Raw genomic sequence first — 22,938 nt, forward strand, 5'->3', positions numbered from 1 at the left:
GGAGGCAGCAGTGTTTCTGAATACCAAGTTGCTGGAAACCAGAAGAGGGGAAAGAGTGCTCTTGTGCTCAAATCTTACTTTGTGAGTTTCCTTCAGGCATCTGGTGTGCCACTGTGAGAACAGGATGCTGGACTACATGGGTCACTGGCTCTCTTGATGTTCTAATGCAGTCATCTGCGAATTATCAGAGCTAAGAGGTATGTCAGTATCAGGAAATTCACCCTCCCATAAAGGTAAAGGTCAAGGGACCCCTGACCGTTAAGTCCAGTCCTGAACGACTCTGGGGTTGCGGTGCTCATCTCACTTTACAGGCCGAGGGAGCCGGCGTTTGTCTGCAGACAAGCTTCCAGGTCATGTGGCCAGCATGACTAAGCTGCTTCTGCCGAACCAGAGCAGCGCATGGAAACACAGTTTACCTTCCCGCCAGAGTGGTACCTATTTATCTACTTGCACTTGACGTGCTTTCGAACTGCTAGGTTGGCAGGAGCAGGGACCGAGTAACGGAAGCTCATCCCGTCACGGGGATTCAAACTGCCTGATCGGCAAGCCCTAGGCTCTGTGGTTTAGACCACAGCGCCACCCGCGTCCCCATCCCCCCAATAATCAGGTATTTTGGAGTAAAGGAAAATATGAGCTCTTCTTTGTGGGTATAAAGTATGTTGCCTGTCCTTGACTAATACTCAGGTGTAAGCTGGTCCTCCTACAGGACTTGTTGGGGTATATTTTATTGTGACTCTTTTGAAAGCTCAAGGATGTTGGCTACTACACTTCAGAGTCACATACATTAAATAACATTCTAAACAAAGACCAACAAAACACAATGGTTTTTTTAAAAAACAACCTCTATTCCATTCTAACAGATTAAAATAAATTGTAGACCTCTTCTTTCCAGCTCCTTTCTTTCCCAGAAAGGAACATCTGGAAAACTGGCAACTTTACAAGGGGAGGAAGTTGTACCTTTATGTTTTCCTTACTAGTAAATATTTAGGTTCCCTTGCACAGTCCTCAAGGATAGAGAGTTGAGTGGATAAATTGCAGAAATATTTACATGCACTGAAAATTTGAGTTTCTTGGGTCAAATGAAGTAACTGGAAATGACTCATCTGTGACTGTGTCTCTGCTGTCTAGATTTAAATGTCGCCCTCTGAAACTTTGGAACCCTTAATAAAAGGCCTGAAGAGGCTGCTGCTGAAGTCAGTTTTATTCAGATCTGCTGTACTGAATCATAGACTCATAGTAGAGTTGGAAGGGACACCCAGAGTCGTCTCAGGTGGATAGGAGGCAAATACACGCACCAGAACAAGTGAGGGATGGGCCATTGCTGCTGAGCATGCCCAAAGGTGTGGAGTGAACTGGCTCTGGAGCAGCTGTTCAGTGCTCTGCTGTGGATGCGCCTCGTGGTGTTGCTAGGCGAGGGGAAGAGCTGAAGAAGGGCGACCATAGAAGAAAGAGGTTTAATGTCGCTCATGGAAGGAGTGGGTGGTCAACAGGAAATGCTGCTCTGTGATCAGAGGTCAACTGCAGGCTGGATGAGGGCAAAAATGGCAGGCACTCTTAGGAATTGAGGGACGCGGGTGGCGCTGTGGGTTAAACCACAGAGCCTAGGACTTGCCGATCAGAAGGGTGGTGGTTTGAATCCCCACGACGGGGTGAGCTCCTGTTGCTCGGTCCCTGCTCCTGCCAACCTAGCAGTTCGAAAGCACGTCAACGTGTAAGTAGATAAATAGGTACCACTCCAGCGGGAAGGTAAACGGTGTTTCCGTGCGCTGCTCTGGTTTGCCAGAAGCGGCTTAGTCATGCTGGCCACAGAAGCTGTACGCCGGCTCCCTCGGCCAATAAAGCGAGATGAGCGTCGCAACGCCAGAGTCGGTCACAACTGGATCTAATTGTCAGGGATCCCTTTACCTTTACCTTTACTCTTAGGAATAAGAGCCTCCAGTCCACTTGTAATCGGCATTCTTCTGGTCACCTTGCAAAACCATTCCCAAAACCTGCAGGTCACTTACAGTCGGCACCCAAATGACGATGCCAGCGTTGGGAAAAAGCAGCATGCCTCTGAGCATGTGCAGAGTGCCCACCCTCTGCGCCCTGTGCCCCCTGCTTGCAGCTGAGCAGTGCCAACAACTTTTTCTCTAGAAAAAAAAGCACTGGAAAAGACTATGTAACTGAGCCATTGAAACACTTGGGGGAGTGTCAACTTTTATCGCTGCAAAGCTACTCCTAACTTTCAATGATATGTACAGTGTTTTGGATTCAGAAAAGGTGTGTGTTTTGGTTAAAAAAAAAATCACCAAGGGATATGGTAAATTATGTTGACAGAGTAAGAGCAGTCTCAGTTCTACAGTACCAGCTTAGACTTTACATGGCCACAGGCCAAATATTTTGGAAAGTGTCTCTTGTTGAGCAGGAGAGCCCATGCTTTTCAGACAGCAGTGGCGTAGCGTGGGTTGTCAGCACCCGGGGCAAGGCAAGTAATTTGCGCCCCCTAACCCGTGGATTTGCCCTAACCCCAGATGTTGCGCCCGGTGCGGCCGGCCCCCCCTGCACCCCCCACGCTACGCCACTGTCAGACAGAGTTAAGATGAATTCAGGAAAGTCAGCTGAAACAAAATTTCCCATATTGGTTAGGGAGAACATAAATTGCATGCAAAGCCTTACTTTTTTAAAAATAAAACAAAACTTTATTATGAGCATCAGCTTTTGCTTATCTGCTGGAGCTGTGTAGGATTCAAGTTTTCTTGAAGATGAAAATTGAGATTTCCACATCCCCAAACATGAATCTAGAAATAACACGAAGAAGGCCTGTTTAGGTAATGTGCAGCCATTCTCATGTCTCATTGTGTACATTGTGTGCTGCATACTGATCTCAGGGGTCTCTCACAGGCGTAAAATGCTAATAGTAGAGTTTTCTGCTGTGAAGCACTCAGGAGCCCAGGGTAAGAGGGAACTCCAAAACCTCATTCTGCAATGCTGCTTGGAAAACAGCCAGAGAAAGAGTGCGCACCCATCAAATGTGAACCCAGAACGAAGTGAACAAATGTGGTTTTTTTCTGTGCACCAGAAGACTACACCCTTGAAAGCAAGGCTGTGAACTTGAGGGTTGCTTTGTAGCACTGTGAGTGCCTTGGGAGTGAGTGTCTTTAGATGCAGCCATGGAGACACTGGGATGCAGCCAAGTCTGTCATCCGAGGCGAATTGCTGGCAACTGCTGCCAGCAAGGGATAATTAACAATCAAAAGATCTTAAACTGTAACTTGAAAGAGCCTGTCAGGTGGTTGTAATGACTTGTTAAATTAATCCAGCTACTCAAGGGACCGGCTGGACACCCAGTCCCCAAGAGTTCGAAAGACACCTGTGCCTCTTCAGAACAATGCTTTGCAGAGGACTATTCTGCAGAGGCACAGACAGGCCTTTCAAGAGAGCCACTGACTCGGAGGGGGCGGCGGATTGGGTATCTGCAAATAATCATACTGCAGTTCATGAGAATGAGATCATGTGCGAGTGTAGCTGTAAAACAATTAACTCAGGGTGTTGTTTTTTTAAGCTGCAGTGGATTGAGGGAATCTGGAAAGGAAGCAAGCGATATTGTCTGGTGCAGTGATCATGAATGATCCTTTCCCAGGGATTTTTGACATGCTGGATTGAACTTGTGAGCATTTCAATAGTGTCTCAGTTATGACACTGCACCCTGATTTTATTTTATTTTTCAAAACGGAGGTTGAATCTAAGACATGGTGGGGCTCAACTCTCAAGGCAAATTGTTTTGCTTTCGGCTCTGCCTATGATGGCTTGCTCCTGAATGCATAGCATTCACACAGAGGATCCTGGAATGTCTGTGGCTCATGAAAGTGCAAACAGTGCTGCCTTTGAGTGGGGTCCAACGGACACGTTTCAGATGCTAGCCCCTCCCCCTGAAATTTCCTATGCCGTTGCACATTAACTGGGATTTCCCCTCTGTAAACATGCTGCTTGGCTGAAAGGGAAAGATGCTTCTGGAGATGTGCAGAATTGCCCTTCCTTGGCTATGAAGCAACTCCACAGCAAGTGCCATGTAAAAAGGCTTTGGGGACAGCACACCGTATTTTTCACTCCATGAGACGCACTTTTTCCCTCCTAAAAAGTAAGGGGAAATGTGTGTGCGTCTTATGGGGCAAATGCAGGGGGGAGGCAGGCAGGAAAAGCCCCCAAGAGCCGCACACAAGCTTCGCGCGGCTCTTGCGGGCTTTTCCCCAGGAGGGAGAAGGGACTGACGTGGCCAGTCTGTCCCTTCTCCCTCCTCGTAGAAAAGCCCGCAGGAGCCGCACGCTCCTTAAAGGGTGCGCAGCTCCTGTGGGCTTTTGTGGGAGGTGGGGGAATTGCCATAGCCACACACAACCTCTCCCGGCCAGAGAGGCTGTGCGCGGCTAAAGAAGCCAAGACAGTGAGCGGGGACTGGGGGGGGGGGATAGGTGCGCCTTATGGTCCGGTGTGCCTTATGGAGCAAAAAATACAATATTTAGGGAAATGAATAGTAGGAGAGGCATTCTGTTTCATTTCAGACTGAGGACGTGAGCAGGTATGCAAATAAACATAGCAAACGCCAGCCATGGAAACACCATGGGTTAAAAATTTAAAAGAGGCAGAAAGAAGAGAAAGAAAAAGTAGGAAGGAAGCAGTAACATAACCGGTTTCCCTCCCTGCTCCAAATGATCCTCTGTGGCAATCCTTTTCTCTTACAGAAAAACACATTTATGTGTATCATTTGCTTTCTGTTTATAGCCACATGACTGGAAAAGGAGAAATGAATCCCACCTTAGCAGTAATGAGATAGAAGTTTATTTTATCAGCTACAGCAAAGCCCTCCCTGGCCTTTAAAGAGGGATATTTTTTGTGGTCTCTCTAGTCTGGGTGCTGTTTCAAAGTAATAGAGGCCCCACTGCTTACCATAGCAGCCGGGTAAAGAGGTTCGGTGAATATGGTGAGGAAACGGTAGATGAGGTTCATGGTGTTGGTGATGCCATAGAAAGTCAGGGAGCCAGCAGCATAGTTTAGTAAGACTCCAATTGTCTTATAGTAGCTGCCATGCACCACGGTCTGAATATTGTTGTGCCAGACAGAGTACTTCAGTGAGTCCCACTCCAAGCACCATGAATTGCTATTCCTGCCAAGCAGGTACAACATGCAAGCTTTCTCAGTTCTATGCTTGTAACTGTAGGTGACTCCCAAACACAGCCATGCGTTTGAAATCTCAGCCTCCCAGTAATGGCAGCCCTCACATAGGCTGCGGGTGCACAAGAGCTGTGGCCAGTGGTTGAATCCTTGGCTGGGTTTTGAGTAGTTCTCCAACAAGATTCCCATGTTCAGCACCGAGTGGGTCTCCTTAAACAGGAAGAGTTCTTCGTTGGCAGTGCTGGCATCAAAATTTAGCAGGCAGTAATCTGTTTCGTGGGAGGCAAAACAAGGGGTGAAATGTCAAAAGAAGCCACTCCAGGAAGGTGGGCAAGGATGGGCAGACCAAGACTAGACATCTTCCGAAATCATAGAGTCACTGAGGCTAGAGGTGATCGGAATATAAACTTACTCCAGCCTCTTGCCCAAGACAAGGACCTCCATGAATTCTCCCACATATAGTCCCACCCATCAGCCACCCTACAAAACAATCTGGAAATTTTTGTTTATCACATATGTTATGAGTCTTTCTCCAAGGAGCTCAGCGTAGTAGCAGTAGAGCTTTGTTCCAAATGGTAATAAACTCATTGAGAAACTTCCATGACAGTGAGGGAACTTGAAACCAGGTTTTCCCCTAGTTCATGTCTAATGCTCTGTTCACAACACCCCACCAGCTCTTTACAGTATTTATGTGCACGACAAACGGAAAACAGTAGCAAGCAAAGTGATCCGTGTCACAGGTACCTGTAGCTGACTAATGGAAGATGTTAGTAAAGCTACCCAGGTGGAAATAAGAAAACAAGCCAGTCCACCAAAGTATGCAAAAGTGAAGCCTCACCATTTCTGAATGGAAATTCCCTCCCATCCCCAAATTTCAGTATTAGTTAAATCCTGAGGATGAAGCAGCCTTGACTTCAGGACATACTTGTCTTGCCAACATCCTATGTGCAGCCACAACAATTTTTGAAGAAAGGAGAAAGCAAACAATATGGTAGGAAGAAATTGTTTGACCCTGATGGATCACATTAATGTCCAATTTATTCTGAAGCTATATATATATTTATATAATTTTTTTAAAGCATTTCTGAACCACTTAATTTTTTGAAACTCTTAAGCCATTTACAAAAAGATATCATAAAAACAACAAAACATACTGTATCATAAAAACTGATAAAAATCAGTAAAACGGTATTTTAAAAAAGAAGACGCAATAACAGGGTCCCGTCTAATAGGTCAGGAATAGCCTGGGCAAAAAGATAATGCCCCAAAATGACACCTGACACAACCAATGGATGGTCCTTCACATTTGGCAGAGAGGAGGACATTCCTGAGCATGTAGGGACAATGGTGGAAAATGCCTGTTTCCAGGTAACCGTTCTGTGGTATTCTATAGGGCGTGGTTTTGAGAGTAAAATTCCCTCAGATTATCTAACTGTTCTTATAGGTCTTTCAGATAACCTGATCCCAAGTTGTTCAGGGCTTTATATGTTAGTAACAAGACCTTGAACATGGTCTGAGACTGCTTGGCAGCCAGCCCTCCCACAGCTATTTTGTGTGGAAGAACAAACAGTGTTTGCTGGCAGCCTTCAGGAATTATTTCGTTTGAAATTTTCTTGGGGGACAGTTTAAAGTTGCTGCTTCTTGCATCCCTAGCCTTTTCAAAAAGACCAAATCATTCTTACGGGGTTGGTAGAACTGTCAGATTTCACCTGGGATAGTGCTCCTCTTTACCAGAGGGAGAAATTTGGCTGTGCAGCTTCTCCCCTCATAGTACTGCTATGCTGGAATCAGGATAGTGTGCTTGGCCTTCAGTCAGAGCAGGCCTTAGCATTAGCCAGAGTGGGACATCCCCTTCAGGCAGTGAGGGCTTGGGTGGATGTGAGAGCAGTGGCAGCAACACCCCGGCTGTTTCTCCTGAACCCATGTCATGTGTAATGCAGCCTAACCCTATGCCCCCTAAGCTGCTCTGCTTTGCTCAGGTGCAGTGAAGGGTGCTGTAAGATTAACCTGGCCATCAGTGTATGGAATGTGGGGAGGAGAAACATCTTGTCCTTTACCTCAGTTAACAAAATGTCCTGGGCCTTGGAAGCTGTTGGGTTGGTGGGTTCAGCACCAGTGGCCAGCCAAGTTGAGCCCTGGCTGAGGGTCCCAGGGGCTTGGAAGGGCCCACACTGGCTCAATCCAGACACATTGCCATTTGCACCACTATATATTACTGTTTTAAGTTACCCAAACTGTAATATTCTGCCCATAGATATATGAAATGTATTGAGTTCATAGATCTGTAGTCTGGAAACGTCTAGGGGTAGGAACTTCGGGCTGGGACATTGCAGTTTGGGTAGCTTAAGATGGCGGTGACCGTCATGGATGGGAGACAAGCTCAGTTCCTGTTCAAAAATGCCACCACTCATCCACCACTAAAACATGTCCTGAAGCCCCAGCCCCCCCCCCCCCGGCAGAGGGTGACAAGTGGTGCCGTCACCAATGTGGCAGCAGCAGCAGAGAAAGCAGAGAAAGCATATGGCAGGCACTGTTGCCACAACCAGATCTGGGTCCTGCCCTGGTTGTGGTAGGTGTTGGGGTGGGTGGGCCCATTGTCAGGGCTGAATCAAGGCCCCACACAGTTTGGCACCAAGCATGGGTGCACTGTTAGCATACCAACAGGAAGACACTAGAGGCCCCCCTATGGCTGCCTGCAACGTTACTAGGGTTCAAAGAGTCTGAGGTTTGCTATTCATACTCGGTGGCCGGAAGCCACAAGCACCTCCAGCCTCAGCAAAGGACACTGTGCCTTTCACCTGCTTGCGGCAGTCACCTGATGCTGTCGCTTTCTTGCTAGCTCTCAGTTAAAGGATGATAACTGCGGTTCTGCTCCCCTTGCTAACTAGGGCAACCAAAACACACAAAACTTTATGACGGGTGATTATTTTTACTGGCCAGCGTCCAGCTAGCAAGCACAGACTGGTATTTGGTTTAATGCAGGTCTTAACAGATTGGTGCTGACATTGACCTTTCCTCTTCAGCTAGGACTGGACTTTTTCAGAGACGGTGCTGGGAGATTCTGGGTCCAGCACTTTCTGCATTTGTATGGAGCATTTCTGCCTCCCATCTGCCATATGGGAATAGTAGTAGTAATAATAATAATAATAATAATAATAATAATAATAATAATAATGGCCTAAGTGAAATAGTCTATTATAGGAAATGCTTAGCATCACTGGGGGGTTGGACTACAGTGGTACCTCGGGTTAAGAACTTAATTCATTCCGGAGGTCCGTTCTTAACCTGAAACTGTTCTTAACCTGAAGCACCACTTTAGCTAATGGGGCCTCCCACTGCTGCCGCACCACTGGAGCACGATTTCTGTTCTCATCCTGAAGCAAAGTTCTTAACCCGAGGTACTATTTCTAGGTTAGCGGAGTCTGTAACCTGAAGCGTATGTAACCTGAAGCGTATGTAACCCAAGGTACCACTGTACTAGATGATCCTCAGGGTTCCTTACAACTCTACAATTCTACGATTTTAGGAAAAGTGCTGAATTCTAAGAATCTCTCATCTTGTTTCCAGATTTGGTCAGTCCTAGTGCAGATGACCAGAGACAGAAACAGGATGGGAGGTCAGTTAGGGCAGGTAGGCGTCTCCTCTGAGACTTTCTAACCTTGCAGAAAACATACTGGGAACCAAACTAACTCCTCAAACTCTCCTCCAGACTTTTCTTGGAATCCAAGAGACCACAGCATACAACACATGGTCAGTATTTGGTAAAGGATGCCTAGGCAATGATAGCTGTGTCTCTGTATGTGTGAGTGAAGGTGGAGGGCAAAAAGGGAAGAGTTCTCTCCACCCATCTCCTCCTCTCCCCCCCCCCCTTGCCAATTCTGTGTTTGTGCCTGTATATGGGAGGCGGGCATTAGACAAGTGGATGAGCCCTGACATTAATGGGCTTTTACTACAGGTCTGCTGTAAGTATGGCTAACATGGAATATTACCCAATGCGAGAGTGTTTGAGGGAGAGTTTGTGTTGTGTTAGTTGAGTTGAGGCAATGCAGCCCTAGCATTAAGTAGCAAGAAAGAAGGGGTGGTGTTAGTTAATGGAGAAAGCTGGTCACTTCAGGAATTGGTATTTACTGTTTCCAGAGTGTCTTTTAACCTTGCTGTATTCTGCTAATTTATTCCTTCTAGAATGCTGAACATCAATAAATGTCAGGGTTATAAATCGGTATTCAATAGACTGGGGTACTGGATAAGATGTGGATTAACTCCTTGGACAAAAGAGGAAGATTATGATGAAGCAAACAGTGAGTAAGCATCTGGGCACACCCGTAAGCAACCACTTACTCCAAGTTTCCTTCCTCTGGAAGGACAAGAAATCCAAGACTTCTGCAACTTCCCAGAATAGAGATGAAGTGATAGGAAAAGTCAAACCTGTTATGCTTTGGCTGTTAAAGACATGAAACAGAAAATCTTGCAGCAACCCTGTGAAATAGTGTTCTTCTACAATTGCTTTGAAAAAAATTCAGTTCTTGAAGTGAAATGCCTGAATATTTTTTTTTAAGTTCCCCAACTTGAAGTGTTTTGCAAATCCAAGAGCCAGGATTGTGCCAGTGACGAATCTCCACAAAGGAGGTCCTTCTGTTCAGATGTGCAACTCAAGCCACGATGTGGTGTTTTATTTGTTCACCGACTTTTATCTCTGTCTTGTATGGTATGGTTTTGAGCTTGCATACCGCTTTGCGAAATGATATGTGGTTTATAAATAAATGAACTGAATAAATAAGAAGACTTTGGCCTCTATCTTACATTGCTAATGTGGCTGTTATATTTACCTTACAAATATGCAAAATCCAATTTAAGCTACTGCTGCTAGTACCAGGTCAGTCACAAGGAACAAGTTAGGCCAGTTGACTGAACTCATGATAAACACCTCCATCGTTCTCTTAGAATGGCAATGGTGCCCACCTGAGAGGTGCTGGAACTGAGTTCTGGCAAGTTTTGACTGATAAAAAAAAGCCCTGGCAGTGGCTGTCCCAGATGTACACCCCTGAGTTTAATCACGGCTTGTTTTCTCAAATGTGATGGAAGCTGGCTTGAGGGAAAACAACTCAAGTAACAGTATTTCTCAAGAAACCTCAGGATACAGATGGGTTGTGGCAAACGTCACAAGGACTCTGCTTCACATACCAGTGATAGGAGTACACTGGCACCAGATAAAATAGTACCGTGTGCACAGACTAAATTTTAAAGCACTCCAGAGGAAAACAATGAGAAGACAAATGGAATTGCAACACCTACACTTTCTGAGACTTTTCCGATCCGTGGGAGCTGGTATCACTTCATAAGGCACCATTGTGATCCCTGAAAGGCAAAAGGTCCTGGAGTTATTTGTGTGTGTGTTTGTGTGTGTGTGTGTGTGTGTGTGTGTGTGTGCATAGCCTGTGCAGGGTGCCATGTAAACAGAAATTTGAGATCTTGCCCTCAGGGCTGTGGACTACACAGATTTTTGAGCTTATTTTTAACCCTCATGTAAGAGACTTATTTGATCTGCATTATCTTGCAAAATTCCCTGTTTTCGTCCTTCCAGAAACATAACCTTTTTAATCTACTTTAGCAAAGCAACAACAGTTCTTTGGCACACCAGACACTAACAAAAATATTGTTCCAACCAGCGGTTGCTGATCCTTATTAATCCAGCAGCATTTACGGGAATCATCCTAGACACAAGTATAATTGGCTGGGAAATTAAAGACCTGAATAACTTGATCCATACCAAAGGGATAGAGTCTTATAGGAGCTTCCTACATTCGAAGTTAGTGTGGTGTTTTGTTGCAAAACTCGCAGGGCATCAAGGAGAAGCGGCTTGCTGGGTGGGGCAGAGCCTCTGTGCTAACTTCCTGGCAGGCGGATCATTGTTCACACTATGCCCGCCCCACTCTCAGTCACCTTCTAAATTGGCAGCAGTGACCCACCTGCTGTGAAGCTAGCTGAATGGCTGCACCTCACCCAATGAGCTGCTTCTGGCCGCAGACTATACCCCCAAAAGGCAGAACTAATAATTCCCCCACGTCTGCCATGTGGAAGACCAGGAGATCACCATGGGCTTGTGAGAACTGGGGGTGCTGCACCACAGCAAAATAAAACGAGTCTTCTTTGGGGTCTCTCTCCTCATTCTTCTACAGCCACCACATCTTGTCCATTAAAAGGTAACCAGAACACTGGGTTCTGCTCATCCAGTGTACAACTTCGACACTCTCAAATAGCCCAAAGCCTGGTCGGTCCCCTCCCCCCCAAATAACCCATGATGTGACAGAAGAAGAGCCTTGCTAATCTATCTACTCTAGCATTCTGTTTCTACAGTGACTAACCAGATGCTAATGGAAAGCCCACAAGCATGACATGAGCGAAACAGCTCTCTCTTGCTGCTGGTAACTTGCCGTCAGTGACTAATAGCCACTCAAAGCCTTATCTTCCATGAATTTGTCTAAACCTAATTTTGGCACCAGCACATGCAGAAGACACTGTTTAATTTGTGTTTGGTTCTATCCGGGTAAATATGCTTCTTAGTTTTGTTAGATTTAACAGAAAAATGTAATTTGTTTATTTTTAAAGGTCTTTAATGATCTATTTTTAAGGGTGCATTAAGCTATATAGTTTATTTTACAACTATATGCATCTGGATCTACACGGAGAGGAAGAGATTTCAATCCATTTCACTGCAATCCCTGGTTTAGAGTTTGCTTTTTGCATAACTTCAGCACATTGGATCAACATTTTCAGAAAGCTATCCATCATGACTCCAAGCCCTCTCCTGGTCACACCACAACGCAAACTCATTTGATTTGTAGGTATGTTAAAGGAGCAATGCATTTTACTTCAAGTGTTATATATGTGGCTGCATCATTCTGAAGGGTTTCTGAGTCTTAATGTGAAACAAAGGGACTGAGAGGCTGTGCATACACCAGGTTGTTAATGTGTACGTTAATGTGTACACAGATCCAGCTTTTTCCAAGGATTGTGAATGAAATGACCCAAATTTGTATTTTTGTGAGTGTCAGGGAACTGTCATCTGAGACGAAGGAGGTGAAAGGGCTCATGGAGGGTGAGAGAGACCACTCAGCGGAGGAGGGGACCAGCAGGGGGAGAAGTGGAGCTCCAAGGGAAAGTGAGTCGGAGGGAGGGCTCAGAGACACTTCAAGCGAGAACAGTGGGGAGGTTTCAGGACCTCCCGTAGGGACACCCACTCCTCGGCGGAAACTGTCACGCCGAGAGTCCAGAAGACGCGTTTCCGTTAAGGAGCTTTTATGCTGGAAGAAGTTCCGTAAACGCCCACTGTCCGATTCAACGAGCGATTGATGGAGCCATGCTTAAGGAGCTCCATCACAGACAGAGGTTTGGGAACTTAGCCAAACTCTGAGGGATCAGGATTTTACGCACAAGCAGCTCACCATCCCATCACAGTGAGCATATGATTAATTTTAATTTTCATTCAGTTGTATTGTCTTTCTATATTACTGCATGCCATTGAAGCATATGTTCTTGCTTAAATGAAACAAAAATATTGTAAAATAAAAAAAATCTACAGCACCATATGTTGAAGAATTATTTGAGCCTATGAATGCATCTTTCTAGCTGTTGCATTTTTGTGGAGCCAACTCACCTTTTTGAAGGGCTTTGTTGATGAAGCAGAGTCCGAACATGGACACTTGGGATTTCAAGTCACTCAGGGTCTGTTTAAGTGCTACGAAACTGGTGGGCTCCTCACACTTCAGTCCAATCAAAGCTTCTGTGCAACCCGACATTACTCTTATTTTTGGGAAGTCCTGTGGGAACAAATAGATTTTAACAAGAGATTGAAACTCACTGAAACATTTTTGGAAGAGAGAATTTTGATGTCCTCATCACAGAAATGGAACCATCTTGGTTTGCCTGCAGGCTTTCTGACTAGATGTATAGAATCCAGGGCCGGCCCACCCATGAGGCAAGATGAAGAGACCACCTCAGGTGGCAGGATCCACAGGGGCAGCAGATCCCAGTGTAGATCTTCATTCACCCCTCTTGTTCCTGGTGTAGATCTTCACTCACCCTTTCTTCCCTGGCAGGGTGTGTGTGCGCCATTTTATGGTTTACCTCAGGCGCCAATATTTTTCAGGCTGGCCATGCAATCATAGAGTTGGAAGGGACCTCAGAATTCATCCACTCCAGTCCTTTGCTCAATGCTGGATATGTACAGTGCAAAATACAAATCTGTTTAAGTGCCTCCAGTGAAGAAGAATCTACAACTTTCCCCCTCTGCCCAGAAGGGGCACCATCACAGCAAGGCATGACAGGAGACTATTTAATGTTTTGAATGCATCAGTTTTTTCAATTTCGTGGTGAAAATACCAGAGATATTTGAGAACATTTTCTTTAAAAAACAACAACCCGTTAACAACCTTTCCCCTTTTTAATTATCCAAGGGAACATGGATAATTGGTTATAACTATCAGGGCATGATGGCCTGAAGGCACATGGTACAGTTACTGTGTTCAAACGAAGCAGCTGCAAGTCTGAGCAGTGCATGCATGGGAGACCGAACTGATTCTGCCTTCACAACAGAAGAAAGGAAAGTTAGAAATGTTATAAGAGCTAGTGTAGCTTCATGGTTAGAGTGTTGGACCAAGACCTAAGAGACTAGGACTCAAAGCCCCACTCAGTCATGAAGCTCCCTGAGTGACTTTGGGCCAAGTCACTGTCCCTCAAGACCTAACCTACCTCACAGGGTTGTTGAGAGGATAAAATGGGAAGGGAGGTGTAGTGCCAAGATCTTTACCTTCAGTTCAAAGGATCGCACAAACACTCGCACATGACGAGGATATAATAATGCTACTGGAATATCACTGAATGCTTTATTGCTCTTTTGCTATGGGCCAAATACGGCCTTATAGGCTAAATGCCACCTCTATGCAAACAGGCCCATTCCTCCCGCTACATTCCATTTGTGTCTTTGCAGTGTAGTTTAAATGGTACAGAGGTCATTTGCTCACATAACATGGTGTTCAGTTTAAGACTCTGTTTTATTATTTGCATTTCTCTAGCGGCTTAGAGAAACAGTTGATCAAACGAAAAATAAAGTCGCACTCTTTGGGCATGTTTTTAGCAAAAAGAGGAGTTTTTGTTGCTGTTCCTCACTGGAGATTTTAGAATCAAGGCAAGTGATCCTGTGAAAACATTTATGAGCGGCAGTGTAAAAGGAGTTGGGAGTCTCTTGCTTCAGATGGGCAGCTGCTGCCCAATCCACTGGGGCTACATGACCTGCTGCTGGCATCAGGGGAGAATTTTGTAAACACATAACAAGTACAATCTAATAATAAGCAGGTAATGGAAGCTGGCACCAGCTCTAGCCTTGTGAAAATAAATGTCCTTTGCTTACTCTCTTGGTACTGGCACACCTCCCAGCAGAGTAAAGAGGAATATGTGGTAGAGGAATTTCACCCAGCACAGTACAATCCTTAACCAAGTCACCTGCTTTCTTTCATGCTAATAATGGGTGGGGCGGTAGCAACAAGGGTAGGAAGCACCGACCATTCAAAGGACAAAAGAGGTCAGAAAGGGTTAAGAGATGCCTGACAAGAATCAGGTTGCTCAGCATGTTGTCTGGGGCTGATGGGAGTTGTAGTCTAAAATATCTGGTGGACACATGGTTGGGGAACATTGCCTACTCTATTCTGCCTTGGTCAGACCACACCTGGGATACTGTGTCAAATTCTGGGCACCACAATTTAAAAAGGATATTGACAAAGCTAGAATACATGCAGAGGAGAGCGACCAAGATGATCAAGGGTCTGGAAACCAAACAGTTAAGGGAGCTGGGTATGTTTAGCCTGGAAATGAGAAGATGGGGAGGAGATATGAAAGCTATCCTCAAATATCTAAAGGGCTGTCACATGGAAGCAAGCTTTTTTTATCCTGCTCCAGAAGGTAGGACTCAAACCAATGGATTCAAGTCCACTAAACATCAGGAAGAACTTTCTGACAGTAAGAGCTGTTAAACTCCCTTGGGAGGTGGTAGACTCTCCTTCACTGAAGGTTGAATGGCCATCTGTCATTGATGCTTTAGATGAGATTCCTGCATTACAGGGGGTTGGACTAGACGGCCCTCGGGGTCCCAACTCTACAGTGATTCCCTGGTCTTGACTGTGCTCCAATTACAGTGTGGACTCTACCTGCAGAAACTGATGGTCACTTGGGTCTTCCATGAGACCTGTCAGCCAGTAATTCTGCTTCTGGAGATCAATCAGCTGCTCTTGACTGTGCTGAATGGAATTCCCCATTCCAACTAAGGCCGATCTTTCTTCTTCATCTATAAAGTCCATCACCTTGTTCTGCAGTCGCTTGAGCTCTTTCATCGCCTCGGCAAAGGCCCTATTCACTTCGTCTCGGGCCGTCTTCACTACTTTCTGAAAGGGAAAGGCAATGCCAAGCACATCACATTTTCACCTACCATTGTTTAAAGTATGGAAGTTGCTACCACACGATGTAGCATTGACTTGGGCAGCTTTAAAAGTGGATTTGAGAAATCCATGGAAGATAAGGCTACTGATGGCTGCTAGTCATGATGGCTATGTATTGCCGTGATGCCTGTGAATCCTAGTGTTATGTACTGAGTTGAATAGGATCCAAAAGGCAGCAGTCTGATTGGTCCTAGAACAATAGGATTCAGAATGCAGCAGCCTGATTGATCCACAGGAGCCACCCAATCCAGCTCCAGGTGAAAGTGAATCCGCAACCTGATTGGCTTACAGGTGAATCCCAGAATTAGCCAATCACGTGGGGCCCATGGTGTAAATAATGTATATAAAGCAGACATTCTGGGGGAACTTCCATTCCTCCTCACTAGTATGAGCTGAATAAAGAGCATGAAATGCACTCTTGACTCGGAGTATATTTCACCTAGTGACTGGGGATTGCATGCGGGAGAGTCCTATTGTGCTCATGTCCTGCTTGTGGACTCCCCCTAGGCGTTTGTTTGGCCACTGTTGAATGTTGGATTAGGTGGGCCTTGGATCTGATTCACTAGGGCTCTCCTTATCTTCTTATGTGTTCATTTAATACTCCTTTGTGAAATTCTCAGGATAGGTGCAGACACACATTTTTAAAGTGGCAAAGCTGCTATGGAACCATAAATAAATAAGGAGCAATTGGTTCTGCTGGTTTCTAGCAAAAGTACTGCGCGCACACTGCTAATTGGGTTCATGCTCCCAACTTTGTCTTCCTCCTGAGAGCACCCTTTCAAGTTAAGAGAGTCCTGCTATCGATAAAAGAAAATAAGGCACCAAAGAAGCAGGTTAACTTGCTTGTTGTGCTTTCTTTTCTTTTCTTTTTTTTCTTTTGGAAGAGGATTGTCCACCTGAAATGTGGTGGTGAAGAGGGAGAGGAAACAAAGGGAATCAGCTTTCAGTCTGGAAGGCCTACGTGTGTAATTTGAGGAGAGGTAGTCAGAAGAAAGCAGAGCTCACCAACCACAGGAAACCCTATTCCTGTTTGCGCTGGGATGTCTGTATGTATTGCATTGTGCAGTGGCGTAGCGTGGGTTGTCAGCACCCGGGGCAAGGCAAGTAATTTGCGCCCCCTAACCCGTGGATTTGCGCCCCCTAACCCGTGGATTTGCGCCCCCTAACCCATGGATTTGCCCTAACCCCAGATGTTGCGCCCGGTGCGGCCCGCCCCCCCTGCACCCCCCACGCTACGCCACTGGCATTGTGGTCCCTTTCAGTGCTGTTTAGCTGCTTTATTTATCAAATAGTCCTTCACAATAAAAGCTGGACACATTTTCTAAAGAAGAAAAGCAGCAGCAACATGTCGCTTGTGGGACCGACAGCCTCAACCGCACAGCAGTTCCTTGAAGCAACCATGTTGTTAGGTCTTCAAACCATGCAGTTTGTGATCTAAGGCAGGTGTCCCCCAAAATACATTGTTTTGTACATTTGCAAGCCCTGAGCCTGCTGATAGCTCATTCCTATGCATGAATGTTACCACTTTGGCTACATAAGAATTCATACTCAGATGATGAGTTTGCTATTAGTATATAGAGTATGACTCTCAGTCAGCCAGGAGAACAGAATGGGAGCCAAACATGACCTGGGATGTTCCATGGAAAAGCAGAGAAAGTTAGCACTTGCTAGGTAAAACCTTGACCTCCAGAGCTAAAGAAGTGTCAACCACTTGACTTCAGTACAGTGGTACCTCGGGTTAAGACCTTAATTCGTTCCGGAGATCCGTTGTTAACCTGAAACTGTTCTTCACCTGAAGTACCACTTTAGCTAATGGGGCCTCCCGCTGCCGCCGTGCGATTTCTGTTCTCATCCTGAAGCAAAGTTCTTAACCCAAGGTACTATTTCTGGGTTAGCGGAGTATGTAACCTGAAGCGTCCGTAACCTGAAGCGTCTGTAACCCGAGGTACCACTGTACATGCAAATACATGCTCACATGAAGAATGGTACAATACTGAGTGGCAGTATGTGCCCCTAGATCTGTGTGATGTGCCATGGATTTGGTCCCTTCCCTCAGAAGCTTTTCTCACCGCAAGATAGTTAACTCTGCCCCTGTGTTGCTGACTGTCCGCTGCCAACATCAAGACTTGGTTTTCCACGTTGGCCTGTACTCTCCTGACTTCGACCTGGGAAAGAAAGAATTAGAACATGGAAGCAGCAGCCTGGGGCTGACGATTTCACATACACCTCTTTTAAAAGTGGAGCATAATCAGTGCTCAATTTTTTAAAAAATAAATAAATAAAATGTGTGGGATGTGTTTTGCAGTTTTATAGAATAGATCCTGTTTGGACTCACATTACAAAGGACTGGACTAGATGAACAGCCACTGGAATTAATCAGGAAGCCCATTTTTTATTCACAAACTGCTTTTTGATGCAAAATGTCTTCAATGCAGCTTACAATTTAAAAAAATTAAAATTATGATATTAATACCTCATACAAAACCTAACAATATTCATTCATAAACTTTATTGCGCTAGCCAAAGGCCATGGCATCATTCACAGGGGGAACAAAAGGAAAAACAGCAATAACCATAAAAACAGTTTTTTAAAAAAACATTTAACACTAACGGTGCAATAAACCACGGTCAAGTCTCCTAGAGATTATTTGTTGCATGAGCTGGAATAGCAGGGAAATCTCAGGTAAAATATGCCAGCCTAAATGTCGGAATCCCCTTTGCAGTTGACACCTAACAATACGGAACAGCAGAACAATACACCATTAAAGCAGTGCCAAGAAGCCTTGACAATTCCATGCTAGTTGTCTGGTAAAATAAAATAAAAAAGCAACCATCGAACAAAACACCTGAAGTATGGGAAATAATGAAGCCTCCAAGGCGAGGGAGTTTCCATCGCAAACTGTACCTCCAGTGATTTTGGGACAACAGGGCTGGTTTAAGACTTATGACTACCTGAGGCAAAGGATAAGATGATGTCCTCCAGAGAAGCTGACTGGATGGCAGTCGAATTTTACTTCAATAGTGCGGATGGGATAGCATGACCCCCCCAAACCTGAGGGCAGCAGGGGTCCGGGACAAACTACATGGCACACAGAACTGTGCCTTCCGACAGAAGGGAACGGCCAGGAGGCTCAGGAGAAGGATCCACAGCCTCTAGTATCTGCTAGTCACCTCACTCTGCCCAAGAATGGGGGTTAATCATGTGGGGCATGTAGAAAAGCCTCACCCGATTATCTTAATAGGCAGGGAGGTTCTTATCTCAGTTTTCTTTTTATGAAACTGGGTGTAACTGGATAGGGTGCTGTCCTCAGCTGAACCCTTTTGTTCAGCTTCTAACCAACTTTGTCCAAATTGCACAATCTCAAGGGCAAGCAAACTCAAAATAAAACAAGGCATAACAATCTTGGTGTCAGTATGAACTGGTTCACTGCTTTTGTTGCAATGGCAGGTTGATGGGCTCACTCATCTTCTGCTGATAGCGTGCTTGAAAAAAAATCACCCCTAATGTGACTATTTCTCCTTTTAGAAGAAATAAAGGATGTGAAAGAAAAGTACATACAAGTACAAGCCATATATCACAAATACAGACAGCATTTTAACCTCATATCTAATATGTCTAATGTATAGTTCACCAGGTCTACATAGCTTCACATAGCTTCATACACACACACACACACACACACACACACACAACACTTGGGCTCATCATTTTATTATTTATTTATATTTAAAAGTTATATCCCACCCTATGTCATAGGGCACATTATAGCAAGCAACACATAACATGTCAGTAACATTAAAGCACATCATCTCTTTCGTTTTCCAAGTTATGAATAGGCAAAAAACAAGAAAAACAGGATAAACCATCATTGTTATAGAAAAAAAAGTATGCATTCTGAAAATTATTATATCTCCTCTAGTGCACAACAGTGTCAAACAGATATACAGTGATACTTCGGGTTAAGAACTTAATTCATTCTGGAGGTCTGTTCTTAACCTGAAACGGTTCTTAACCTGAGGTACCACTTTAGCTAATGGGGCCTCCCGCTGCTGCCACACCACGATTTCTGTTCTCATCCTGAAGCAAAGTTCTGAACCTGAGGTACTATTTCTGGGTTAGCGGAGTCTGTAACCTGAAGTGTCTGTAACCCAAGGTACCACTGTAAATCTCTCATTTTCCAACCCCCCTCCCAAAAAAACCCCACACACAAACAAAAAACCCAACAGAGAGAGAAAGAGAGATAGGTGGGAACTAAGACTAAATTGATACTATCTGCATTTTTATCAGTCTCATTTTTTAGCTAATACTATCAGTTTCTGCTTCTCTATATTTGTCCTATTTATCCTGGAGTTCTAAAAACTGAGAATTTACCCAAGTTTAAGCAAGCTTCTATACCTTTTCACATGTCATATTCCAATTTTTGCCCTTGGGGGGAGGGAAACAAAACAAAAGGCTTTGGGAGGAAAGCAAGTTCTCCCTCCGAATTGTTAAGAGATTTTTTTTCCCTGGGCCTTCCCATCTCTAGTGCCTGTCAATGGAAAGAACAGTGATGAAGAACAGAAATAAGAGAAATAGGGTAAAATGGGAGATGGTCTGTGCTACTGAAATCCCAATCTGACACAGTGGGAAGTGACGCTGCCTCCCCTCCCCCAGTTGCCAACCAAGAGGGGTGAAGGAAGCCACACGCACAATCTCCAAAAGATGTTGATAGGAATCGTTTAGGAGAGGGGGCTTATAGTACTGACCTAGCACCAGTTGTACTCTTCTGAAAGTTGCATTCCAGGAAAACTAACTGATGACCTTAAAGGATGGCGTGATACTCACTTCTTTCTTGCTCCTGTCGTCCTTCAGAGTGATGGCGTCATGATTCTTGTGCTCTTCCCGAACACAGATGTGGCAGATGAATTTCCCTTCGATTCTGCAGAACAGCTCCAGGAGTCTGTGATGTTTCAAGCACATATTAGCCTTCAGGTCATTGAGAGGCTTTATCAGCTGATGGTTCCTGAAGGCGTTGTCTTCATAGTGGGAACGGATGTGGTTTTCGCACAAGGAAGCCATGCATTGCAGGCAGGACTTGACAGCCTTCATCTTCCTGGGGGAGCAGAAGTCACACAAAACCTCCCTCTGACCTGCCAGCTTCCTTGACCCTTGGGCTTCTTCCCTTGCGAACCTCGTGGCAATTTCTCCCAGGGTTGTGTTTTTGCGCAGTTGAGGCCTCGAACTGAAAGGCTCACGACACTGAGGGCAGTAGGGGCAATCCCCGACCAGGGCTTGGTGGTCCCAGTAATCCTGCAAACAGTCCATGCAGAAGTTGTGTCCGCAGGCTGTGGTGACGGGGTCTCTGAACACCTCGAGGCATATCGGACACACAATGTTGTCCTCGAGGAAAAGCAAGCTAGCTTTCTTCATAATAACACTTTCTTTTTTGGCTGAGACTCAGCTAGTGCTTGCAGTTGCACAAAACCCTAGGAAAAGTTGGGCTGCCACCTGTTTTTTTAATATATAAAAAACCCACAGTAGTTGAAACAAATGGTTTTTAATTGACTGGTTAAACATGCATATTTGCATAGAGCTAAGAAAATAACATTTTAGAAGAAAAAAGTGTGTCTTTGAAGATATTGCAGAGTGCACTAAAAGTAAACAAAATGTTTAAATGTCTTGCCTAATTGACTGTGGGCAAAGTTTTAGTTGCTCAAACTTTTCTTTACTTAGTTACTACAACCAATTACCGGTAATTGGCGGTTGTAATCCCTGTTAAAAGACAATGGCTTCCTCATGTGGAGATGCAATAGGTAGTGTTCTTTGCAGATGGTTAAACCTGTTACCACTCTTCAATGGGTGAGACTGCATCATTCAGTCATACTCAGGAGAGAGCTAGTCTAAGAAGGAGGCAAGACTGGCACAGTGAATCCTGCAGGAACAGTAGACACAACTTTTGGATTTTGCGTTGTAGCACAAAAAACCCCCAGAAGTGTTGAATGGTCACTGTAAAATGTGAAGGTTCTTTATTGTTTCACAAGTTGTGTATGTCTTTAAGGGCCAGGGCCAGGGCCAGGGCAAATAACAAGACCCAGTCTTACAGCTGTGAAACATAGCAGGTGCTGCTAGGTTGTGTTAATTAAGCTGTGTCAGCATTTGGGCATAGTATATAAGGAGCAGCACCTAGCTCCCTCATTACCCTGGGGGGATGGGTTGGTGGTTGGGTCATGTTTGTTGTTGTTATCTTTAGTGTAAAAGGAGTTTTTGTTTTCTTATTAAAACCTTGTTAAAGTTATTTTTGAGTTCCTTGTTATGCATGGTTCCCCAGCAAGCTCTCTGCAGCAGTACTAAACTGCAAATCTGGGATAATCTGGGTTAAAACTATGTGGAAAGAGCACACTCCATACAGGAGTCTTGGCTAGATTATTTCTGTTCCTTCCGTCCCTACCTTTGTGACCCTATAATTCTACAAGCAGATGGATTTTTATCAGTGAAACTTATTTCCCACACTCACCTGTTCAGCTGTAATACAAAGTCAATTGTGGCACTCTGTAACATTAAGTACCATCTGGCAAAAATTAGCAACCCGTAGGTGCTAATAGCAACTGTTCTACCTACTAACAGATCCCTCATCTAGCTCCAGTGGCTAAAGGTTTTACGTTGTTCTTTTCTTGGTCCAAAACAGCAACTCATATTGAGTTCCTGTCAGTTTACAGTCTTTCCTGGGGTCTGAATTTGCTATGTGACATCACAGTTCAAACTACAAGGGAGGGGGGAGCTAAGCACTCTGGTTATGATGTCATTGCACAAGCAGGTCCAAGTCAAACATTAAAAAGGCCACTCTTGAAAGCTCTTGCAAGGGGAGGTAGGCTATAGGCACCTCAGAGAACTGACATGAAGAGGGAAGACCACATTGAATGGAAACCAGGCACTTTGAGGCAATTCTTCCCTCTGTCCTCTTAATTTGGTCTAAATACTGGTCAGATACTTCCCAGAAACAGAAAAAGGTATTTTTTTTAAAAAATGAAATAAAACAGTCTCTATTTTTGATGAGATACACTTAGCTCTCTCTCAGGAAGACTGCATAACAATTTCAACATTTTGCATTGAGTCACCAGCACAATTTCGTTCAGCATCTTGTTCTCAAGTATATTATCTGTTTAATTAAAAAAAGGTAAAGGACCCCCTGGATGGTTAAGTCCAGTCAAAGGCAACTATGGGATTGCGGTGCTCATCTCACTTTCAGGCCAAGAGGGCCGGCGTTTGTTCACAGATAGCTTTCCGGGTCATGTGGCCAGCATGACTAAACTACTTCTGGTGCAA

The 22,938-nt window shown here is 44.8% G+C and overlaps 1 protein-coding gene across 1 annotated transcript; it reads right to left on the minus strand.

Moving 5' to 3' along the window:
- Positions 1–4,792: 4,792 nt before the first annotated feature.
- LOC310755398 (E3 ubiquitin/ISG15 ligase TRIM25-like) lies at positions 4,793–22,360 on the minus strand. Its single transcript, XM_083598197.1, has 7 exons — positions 22,130–22,360; positions 20,461–21,123; positions 17,705–17,800; positions 15,348–15,581; positions 12,803–12,965; positions 10,441–10,503; positions 4,793–5,417 (listed from the first exon to the last, which is right to left on the minus strand). The coding sequence occupies exons 2-7, from the start codon at positions 21,043–21,045 to the stop codon at positions 4,879–4,881; spliced, it is 1,680 nt and encodes a 559-aa protein (XP_083454323.1). The 5' UTR covers positions 21,046–21,123; positions 22,130–22,360; the 3' UTR covers positions 4,793–4,878.
- Positions 22,361–22,938: the final 578 nt, after the last annotated feature.

Source organism: Podarcis filfolensis (genome assembly GCF_964270895.1).
Source record: "Podarcis filfolensis genome assembly, chromosome: 2".
In the NCBI taxonomy this organism is placed as follows: domain Eukaryota; kingdom Metazoa; phylum Chordata; class Lepidosauria; order Squamata; family Lacertidae; genus Podarcis; species Podarcis filfolensis.

Excerpts from the sequence above, each read along its gene's own strand:
- LOC310755398 (XM_083598197.1), bottom strand. The coding sequence starts at position 21,045 with ATGAAGAAAGCTAGCTTGCTTTTCCTCGAGGACAACATTGTGTGTCCG. Across the intron at positions 12,966-15,347 it reads GTGACCATCAGTTTCTGCAG|GACTTCCCAAAAATAAGAGT; the intron begins GTAGAGTCCACA and ends TTGTTCCCACAG. Across the intron at positions 10,504-12,802 it reads CAACAAAGCCCTTCAAAAAG|GGATCACAATGGTGCCTTAT; the intron begins GTGAGTTGGCTC and ends TTTGCCTTTCAG.